We start from the raw sequence: 9,764 nt of genomic DNA, 5'->3' as shown, positions 1-9,764 counted from the left end.
GATAATCAGGACCATTGTATGTAATCAACAATCTCTGTTTGTATAAATGAAGCTGCCATTTGATCGCGTGTACAGTTTGCGACTTCCCTTTCACTCGCCCACGCCATCGTAGTGATTGACACGGCTGGTAGCAGCATCAGAGAAATCTTGCTTGTCTTGTGCCCGTTGACGTTTGTGTACCACGATTTTAGTGCATCCTTCATTCACACTGCGCGGGCAACAGAAGTTGCTCTACACTCAGGTCTCAGATCATGTCTGCCATCACAAACGGGGAGTCGACATCAATCTCACCGCGTGCCCCGACCCGCACAGCGATCGCATCCACTTCGTTGGAGAGTGAGCGGTACATGGCCCTGGCGTGCGTCAACACGGCACGCAGGTCACACGTTACATCCAGAGCGACAGCATTCCGCCGGGATCGCGTCTGCGCGCCCGTCGCCGCCGCGCTCACCGGCCGGTGCGGCGGGCTCCGCGGCCACGCACGGCCCGGCCGAGACGAGGGTTTCACGGCCGTTTCTCCCCGCACCTTCACGATGACCAGCTGGGGATGGCAAAACTTGGGAGCTTGGACCCTACATACGGTTTTGCGTCTTCTTCTTCCCACACGGCAGCGCAAGGAAGGCTTGCCGACAGAGGTGAGGTGAAACGGCTGCCCGGGCAGTTTTTGGACGAGCCGGGAAGTAGGCGGATCTCAGGGCTTCTTGGTGGCATGGGTCTCACGGAACTCTCCAAAAATACATGCGATTTATTATTGCCTTTGCCATAACTAGCATATTCCCCCCAAAAGAGAAGAGGTAATATCTATATCTTCCGTTGGTTCGCTTGAGAATTTTGTTACATGTAAATGCATTTCAGGAAACAGCGTTGCTCAAAACTGCAACTTTTTTTCCAGAAAAGTGTACTTATAGTAAAAGAAACACTTGAAACTAGCGCTGCAATTTTTGGAACCGACTCGGATGGTATAAGAAAATCAACCTCGGCCGAGTTAAATGTAGATGGGCCGTTATATATCTTACTATGCTAGTTGTTTAATTGTCCAAGTCAATGTAAACCATGTTTTTGATGAGATTGTTATGTTGCCGGCGTTGTACTAAATAGTTGGTGATATTTATTGCAACGATTGTGTATGTGTGTGTCATGAATGACACCCTTGATGATATAATCCAATATTTGCTACAGCAAGGGAAAAAATTGAGTGCCCATCTGTGAGTCTTTTATGACTTGATTAGGTTTCCAAATTAAGACACAAGTCTTTGATTCTCGCCACATTTCAGAAAAGGGTGGCTTTAGCATAGTTTAGGATACTGGATATAGCAACTTATTTTCCAGAAAAAGTGTATCTTAGTAAAACAAAAAAGAACTTGAGGTTGTGTGTTTCACTAAATTGACGTTCCATCTTTTAGAATCAGACTTGGATATAAGAAAAAACCAATCCCAATCAACTTAATGTGGATGGACCCATATATCTTAGGGCTTACGCTAGCTGCTTAATTGTCTAAGTCAATGTGAACCATTTTTGGGCGAGATTGTTATGTTGTCAGTGTCGTAGTAAATAGTTGGTGATACTTATAGCAACATTTGAATAGTACGTGTGATGAATGGCACCCTTTGATATAACCCGAAATCTATTGCAGCAAGACAAAATTGAGTTCCCACCTGTGAGTCAAGTGTGATTTGATTAGCTCGTCAAATCAAGATACACGACTTTTCTCCACTGCCTCCTTCAATCCAAAAAACTTGGTTGCTCTATCGCCCTAACACACTTCTTTCCTTCTTCTCGAACCATCTCTAGCACTGAAACCCCACGTGTCATTGGCGTAGAGACCTAGACGGGCCTCTCCTTATCCATTTTCCTCCGTTATGATATAATGTCTTCTTTCTCATAGTCCGACGCCCTTACCTTCTCCCATTCTATTGTCGGTTGTGGTTGCTGAATCAGCACCACCTCTTTGCCACAACCTCTCGTTGTCATTTTCATAGTCTTAGCATTGATCAACGCGCCAGCTCATCCCAGCCCCACTCCATCGCATCCTACTTGAACCACCACCAGCAGTGAAAAACCACTAACCGTTATTATAAGTCCAGGTGGCGTATGGACCTTACACCCCGAAGAACACTAACCTTAAACCCCAGCTATCATCGGTGAATATGTCACGACTTCCGGAGAAAACGAAGGCGATATCAACAACCTATATCACGAATCAAGAGGATTCCAAAGAAAAATGCTATAACAATATACAATACACACGCCCATGTTTGATTCGTAATCACATCATTACAATACACAAGCAGTTAAATAATTTATAAGCTTTCTAACCTGCCTTGTTCCCCCCTCTCCCTATTCCGCCCTCTCCCTCTCCCTCCGCATTTCATGTCCTCCTTCCGCTTTTCTCCTACAGGTTTTTGCATGAAAGTTGTCTCAATTGCCCCACGTCTTATCGGTTTGAGTTTTATTTGATAAGTCAGCAAGCAAATTAAATTGCCAACTATTTTTGATACGTAACAATATAAAAAGATTCAACAAGCACATACATCCATTTTTGACCCGTAATCACATAATTACAATACACGAACAGTTAGTTATCTACTACTCCGTCCCATAATATACGATGTTTTTTGACACTATCATAAAAAAACGTCTTACATTATTGCATGGAGGAAGTAGCTTTTTCGAGTCCAGAGGGTCGCCCTTTTCTGAACCGAAACAAAACGTTTTCCTACCCTAGCCGCCACCAGGAGGCGACTAGGGAGGCGATCTCTTTTTCCACCGATCTCCACTGCGAGGGCGATGGCCCCCTCTCCTCCGGCTGCTGCTCCGGCGGCAGGAGGAAGGGGGGACCTGTTCCTCCGCTTTGTAGTTATGGTTTGGATTTGTAGGTCGTGGTGCGCCGTTGGGGTGATGGGAGCGGCGCCCGGACGAATAAATCCGCCTCAACTTCCCTCCCACACCGGCGGTGCCCTTCATGGCGGCGTCTCGGAGTTGATGGCATCTTGTGTTTGTCGATCTTTCAGATCGGCGGCGTTAAGGTTCATGGATGGTGTCGGCGAGGCGGCGGCGGTGGCGACTCCATCAGGTGTGTCTCTCCTACTGCTCCGTCCCCATTGTTGCGGCGTTGTCTTCGACGTCATAGTGGAGCAGGGAGGTTTTGTCATCCAAGAGTACGCGCAGACGCTTGTGTATGCAAGTGACAGCTGAAAGATGGTGCATCTTGTGCTGGGTCTATGATTGGAGGCTGGTAGTTCTAGTTTCCTCCTCCGACGCCGTAGTCGTGCGGGGGTGTCAGTTCTGAAGTTTGATGGCGTGTCCGGGGACACGTTCCTCCAGTCTGATTCTTTCAAGGGCAATGGTTTTGTTTCAGGCAAACTACTTTGAAGGTCCGTAAAGCTGCTGATCAGTATGGAGCCGCCTCGAGCTGGGGTGAAGAGGTGATCTGCCTTTTTTTAGTGGAGAGGGATATGCGCTGGGTTTTTCATAGGATTATCCTATCTTTCCAGTCCTGTAATGTCGATGTTTACGTGGCTTGTAAGCGAATTTTTATTTTATTAACGAGACATGTATTACTAGAAAAAAAAGTTCGCCCCTTTTGCATAACTTGCTCTTTGCCTGCCCCTAAATCAGTTGGGGGGTCGGGATCCCCAGATACGTGCAATAGCTTGGCTTGACTTCTCCTTTCGCCGTCTCTGTTTTCCAGCTCCTCATGCACCTCACGCCGCTGCCTTTAAAGCCAACCGCACCCTCCCAGACCAATTTCCACCGCGTCCCTCTCGGCTCAAGCCCCCCGCTCGCCACAGCTAGGCCCCTTCCACCTCTCGCCCGCCCGGCCGCCCCTCGCCGCGCGCGCGCTCCCCGAGCCACCATTCCGCCCTCCAAGAACCGCCGGAGCGACGCAAGACAGGCGGGCCAGTCGCGCCCGCGTGCGCCGGCGCAGCCATGGCGCGTTCTTGCTCCTGCGCCCTCCGCCTCCTCTTCTTGGCGTCCCTGCTCCTCCTCTGCTCCGCCCCGCCGCCGCCACCGCCACCGCCAGGACGCGGGAGCGCGAGCCCCGCGGAGCTGACGGCCGCCGACGAGGCGGTCCTCGCCAGGATGTGCAACCCGCGCGCTGGCCCGCGCCCGGCGTGGTGCGAGGAGCTGCACCTGATCAGGCGGCGCGCCCTGAGGGGAGGCGCGCGGCACCGCCACGGCGGCCACCACCGCCACCACCAGCAGCAGGGCGCGCCCGCGGTGCCGCTGCCCCCGCCGGGCCGCGACGAGGTCGACATGCGCTACGGAGTCTCCAAGCGGCGCGTCCCCACGGGCCCCAACCCGCTGCACAACTGAGGCGGGCCGGCGACGACGGCGGGGTCAGTTCTTGGTTTCTTGGACGGATCACCGGCAGGCGGCCGACTGGGTTCTTCAGCGAGGAAAGGATCGATCGTCCTCTCTTGTTCCTGCTTTCCGCGGCGGCGCACCCGCTCGACTGCCCGGCCGGAAAGGACTTACAATGGAGGATCGATCGATCGACGCCTGCCTGCTTGCTCATACATCTCTGCGTGCCAGTAACATAGATATAGCATATGTATAGGCCAGTTCTTCTTCTTCTTCTTCCTCCTCGGAATTCTTGGTTCTTTCGTGTCATTTTTGCTCTAGTCTTGTAGCATAATTTCGCCGTTACCCGGCTCGCGCCATCAATCAATGCAAAGGAAGAAAAAACCGCAAGTTTTTGCGCCGCCGCCGACGTGACGTCCGCTCGATTGTCAATTTCTCACTGTGGCTGACGGCGTGGACACCGGCGCGACGCCATGCCATTATTTTTCTTCTCTTTCACACGTATCCGTTCCGTTCCGTTCTTAAACAGAAAGAAAATGAGGTCAGGCTTGGCGTGCCCTGTATCTGACCACCAGAAGACGAGGTCATCCGTGGCAGCGTTTTGCACTGTGCGCTCTCATTGCCACGGCCGCGGACGGCGTCGGCGGACGGCGGTCGGCGGCCGGGCCGCGCCGCTGGGGTTTAATGTGCGCTGCCCCTCCCTGTGACGGCGAGGCAAGGTTGGAGGAGGTTTAATGGCGCACCACCGTCTGTCTGCCTCCGTCTCGGCCTTGCGTTGCGTGGCATTAATTTCGCTCGCTCGTGGTTAATTTCGATCTGCATTGCGAAGTTACAGTGGAGTAATTTTGACTTGTGATGATGACTTCATTCTGCCTTGTGGCCGTGGTAACTAACTTAACTACCTGGCCTGGGTCTGACAGGGATACGGACACGCAGTGAGGCCTCTGACTTTGTGAGTAGGACAAGTCACGAGTACTACTGTAACTACTAACTACTGTGCCCACGTGTAGTGGTGCTACACCGCTACCGTTTTCAGATGTGAAAACGTTACACATACGTGCATTAGAGAGAGACCAACATTTCTCCGTCGCATTGCCATTGCATTTTTTTTTTGAAGTTACATTGCCATTGCATTTACCCGTACGTGCTGTCTTCGGTGCCAACTGCCAAGGCTCCATCTTTCCTTAAATGGGACATTTATTACCGGCGACCTCCTGCGTCAACAGATGATGCATATTCTCTCTAAAAAAAACAGATGATGCATATAGATCTGCTTAAAAAAAACAGATGATGCATGTAGATTGGCGAGATAGCCAAATAATTCATGTTTATTAAAAACTCGAAAGCTAAACGTTGAGGTTGAGCCCATCAACAAAAGTGAAAACCGGAGTAGTACCAGCCCACTTTCTAGCCATGAACCGAAAATGATGTACACGTACGTCTTACAACAACTGATGTACTTCCCCTCAGGATTGTGTAAAAAAAAAATTCCCCTCAGGGAAAAAAACTGATGTACTGCTACGTGGTACAACAAGGCTGACTGCGGTACACATGATAGGGTACCCAACAAGCGGCAAACCAACCTGTGGTTGGATGGAGGGACAGTGGTATCCCGAGCCCACCAGGGTTCAAGTCCTTTCAGGATTTCCGGCGATGCGCTTTCAGTGGAAGGAGACGTTTCCATCGACGGTGAGGCGCCTACGGTGACTTCGTAAATTTCGAGATGATATGCCGGCTCAGTCTCACGAAGGTGCTCATAATGATAGGGTGTGTGTGCGCGCGCGTTCATAGAGGTGAGTGTATGCACGTATGTACGAGCGCTTGCGTCTGTGTTAGAAAAAACAAGCGATGTACGTACGTACGTACGTGCTGGTTAATGAGGTAACTGTCTGCCGCGTGAACGTGGTGCATTGCAGCTCCCGTGTACTTCACTTCACTCCGCGTGTGCCGGCTCATGGAGGCAGCCCCCGTGCATTTACTCAGCGGAAACTGGATCGGTCGGGCCGCGGAGTAACTCCCAACCGACCGTGCATATCATCCCAATCTTGTGCCGTCGCAGCAGTTCACTCGTCCGTGCCCTCCGCCCGGGGGCCGGCCAACGAAAATGTGTACTGTCAACTGCAACAAGATGCACACAATGGCAAATGTTTCACTGTATCCTGGCCGATCCTAGCTTTCGGATCACAATTTTCTATTGAAAACTGTAACCATTTCGTCGTACTACTATATAATCTAGGTAGTAACTAACTCTATACACGCATTCTGCAACAATGTGGATAAATCATCTATTACAGCAGCAGCCAGTGACATTTCATTTCTTGACAAAACTATGCACAGCGCAGCGGTTTCTGCGGTACGTATCATCGCTTCCTTCCGGAGACGGTCTTCTTGACTGCGCCGACGGAGACCAGGAAGTCGTCGAGCGACGAGAGGGTCTTCATGTCGTCCGGCGGGAAGTAGCTGGCCGCCTTGCCCATGAGCGAGGCGAAGATGAGGGGCAGGCCGAGCGACGCGGCGGGGCGGTCCGGGAGGAACTCGTCGAGGAAGGCGAAGGCGGCCAGGAAGTCGGACCGGCTCGCGTTGATTGGGGCGGCGAAGTGCGCCGGGATGATCCGTCGGAACGGCCAGTCCGCCGCGATCCTGTCCACCCAGTCCCTCACCTGCACAAGAAGCAGGTGATGCTATTTAGCAGGAAAGTCCAGTGTAAAAAGGAGTGCATCCACATGCATACCTTCTCCGGAACTTTGCTGAAGACGAGTGTCTTGACAATTGGTGAAACGATCAGTTTCTGTGACATTTGAGCGAAACTCGCATTTGGCTCGAGAAGATTTGAGGGGCCGAGAAACAGTATTTGAAGTACCATCCTCTCCCATCCTGTTGGAACATAGACCAGGTTACTGTAACAATATCGATATTGTCGATTCGAATATGCAATGCGATTCGAACATAGACCAGGTTTGGGGCTCGTTAAATTCTTTTCCTAAAAACCAACAAAAGCTCATCCTTCCTGGCGGTGTAGCTATTTGCTGGACAATCTGGAGAACTAGAAATACATCTTTCTATGATGACATGCCGATGGATAAAATCCCACAAGTGAACTCTGCTTTTTCTAAAAAAACTGATTATGATGCTTTTGTGACTGTATTTGGTTGTTTACATGCTGTGTGATGATGCTACGATGTTAGAGCCTTCGTACTGCCAAAGGAATCGCTGAACACAAAAGATTGTCATCTAACAGCATTCAGATACAGAAAGCCCTAAGCAACAGGAATCGCTGAAGACAGAGATTGACAGAATGTCATCTAACAGCATTCAGATACAGAAAGCCCTAAGCAATAGAACACCACAGAGATACTGGCAAAAGGACCTTCCTACTTAATATTGCTACCTTTTAAATTCGAAGAGGCTAACCGAAGTTAATAAGTGAACATGGACAAGTTTCTGCACTAACATTTTTCTGAGCCCTAGATGGAAATCAATCTAGTGTTCTACTACAGTACAACAAGAAAGCCCTAGATGGAAATCAATCCCGTGTTCTACTACAGTACCTTATTTAAAACATGAACTCTGCATTTTACAAATTCCAGATACTTAATGTATGATTCTGAATAGAGGTACTTCCACAACTATAGTCCAGTTAAAACGCTAGACTACTGAATGTTGCTCCTTCTCAAAATGTGGAAAAACTAACTGAAATACGTGAATATAGACAATTTTCTGAAGACACTTCTCTGAATCTAGTGGAAAACAATGCAGCTAGTGTGCTACTGCACTACCTCAATTCTAACATGAACTCAAGATCTCACTGTTTCCAGCTAATTCTTGTTTCACTTTATGTCAATTAGTTCAGAAATGGCATCAGATTGTATGTACCTGTCTGCCGGGTCAGCTTGTTGTCCTCAACGGGATCATCAGGAACCTCTCTCCCTTTGCTCAATATCTTCACTGCCAAGCCATTCTTGGCAGCTGCCAACAAGGACTCTTTGCTGATGCAATCGGGTGGCTGCCGAGGAACAAAAATCACAGCATCCGTCACCAGCAATGTCCTGGAAGGCTTATGGTAGAACGCCACCTCCACATACGGCCCAATCCCTGAACGCACCCAATTTACACGGGAATTATCATGTGTGCATCAATGCACCCACAATGGTGTTCAGAGATGAGAATGCGCAGTGAGGAACTGGGAATACCAACTTCCGGCGAGCTGAGCACCTTCTGCTCGATCTCGGCGGCCCAGGGCGTGGCGTCGTCCTCGTCCTCGAGGGGCTTGGACCGGAAGACCCCGAAGAACTCGAGCGGCAGGTTGACGGGCCAGCTCCACTGGCGCGGCGCCACCCACACCTGCGCCCTGGGGAACTTCCTGGAGAAGGGCCCGAGGAAGATCTTGTGCTCGTACGCGAAGGTCGGCAGCACGATGTGCTCCACCGGCGCGCCCAGCTCCTTGATCAGCTGCACATGGCATGGCATCGGATTAATGTCGAACAGGAGCCGCGCGAACGGTTGCTTTCTTTGCTGAAACTGAAGCGTACCTGGATGCATTCCTTGGTGGGGGCGATGGGGGCGTGCACCCAGAGCCCGCCGGAGCGGAGCCTGACGACGGTCATGCGGGTGTTGGTGGAGACGCTGCTGAAGCCCAGCGCCTGCTCCTGCTCGAACAGCCATACGCTGCCCTTCACGGCCTGCATTCGGAGAGGAGTTTTCAGACTTCGGAGAGGGAACGCAGTGAGGCCATGAGCTCGGGGAGCAGCAGGCTGAGGTGCAGCTGCTAGCAATCACCTCGGTGCGGGTGGTGCGGCGGTTGAGGAAGGGGCCGAGCGGGAAGGGGAAGCCGGTGAAGTTGAAGTAGAACCGCGAAGACGACGGCGACGAGGCGCTGCTGGCTTCGTCGGCGGCGGAGGCCGAGACGGAGAGGCGCGGCCTGCGGAGGGCGTGGGGCGGCGCGGCGTGGTGGCGGCGGCAGGGCGTGCAAGGATGCCGGCGCGGCGTCGCGCGGAGCGGGCGCGGGGCGGAGGCGACGGATGTGGCTGCCATTCGTTTGGGCGAGCTCGGTCGGAGGGAGCTCGCGGCTGGGAAGCTCGAAGGGGGCCCGAGGAAAGGAGTGGGAGGTGTGGTGCACCTGGGTTCGGACTGATGGCTGGATTGGGAGACGCGTGGAGACGCGCCAGCCGTTGAGTGGAAAGCTTTGGAAGAATGTGAGTTTGCAGTTGCAGATGGTTTCTAGGATCTGCAAACTGCGTCTAGTGTCATCTCGGTACATGAACCCTGAGACACGGGTGAGACTAGGGGCGTGTTGGTTGCCCGCGTGCAGCCCAACCAGGCCCACGCAGAATATGCGCGGCCTGTTTGTTTGGCTGGGCTGCATGCGGTTTGAGGCCCGCACGGATCTCAAAGCAGCCCGCAGCCTGGCCCGACGAAAACTGCCGAATCGGCAGTTTCTTGCGAGCCTAGCCGGGCGCGG

General features: G+C 51.9%; 2 protein-coding genes across 2 annotated transcripts; one reads left to right on the top strand and one right to left on the bottom strand.

Moving 5' to 3' along the window:
• Positions 1-3,654: 3,654 nt before the first annotated feature.
• On the top strand, positions 3,655-4,709 carry LOC123096057 (uncharacterized). The gene has a single exon (XM_044517651.1). It carries the CDS (start codon positions 3,932-3,934, stop codon positions 4,316-4,318), a length of 387 nt encoding a protein of 128 aa, XP_044373586.1. The 5' UTR covers positions 3,655-3,931; the 3' UTR covers positions 4,319-4,709.
• A 1,735-nt stretch (positions 4,710-6,444) lies between these two features.
• LOC123139866 (uncharacterized) lies at positions 6,445-9,413 on the bottom strand. The gene is made up of 6 exons (XM_044559562.1): positions 9,083-9,413; positions 8,836-8,985; positions 8,497-8,755; positions 8,180-8,398; positions 7,038-7,180; positions 6,445-6,966 (listed from the first exon to the last, which is right to left on the bottom strand). Exons 1-6 carry the CDS (start codon positions 9,335-9,337, stop codon positions 6,667-6,669), a joined length of 1,326 nt encoding a protein of 441 aa, XP_044415497.1. The 5' UTR covers positions 9,338-9,413; the 3' UTR covers positions 6,445-6,666.
• Between the last annotated feature and the right edge of the window lie 351 nt (positions 9,414-9,764).

Source organism: Triticum aestivum, chromosome 1B (assembly GCF_018294505.1).
Source record: "Triticum aestivum cultivar Chinese Spring chromosome 1B, IWGSC CS RefSeq v2.1, whole genome shotgun sequence".
Taxonomy (NCBI): Eukaryota; Viridiplantae; Streptophyta; class Magnoliopsida; order Poales; family Poaceae; genus Triticum; species Triticum aestivum.
This window is presented reverse-complemented; position numbering and strand designations above follow the sequence as displayed.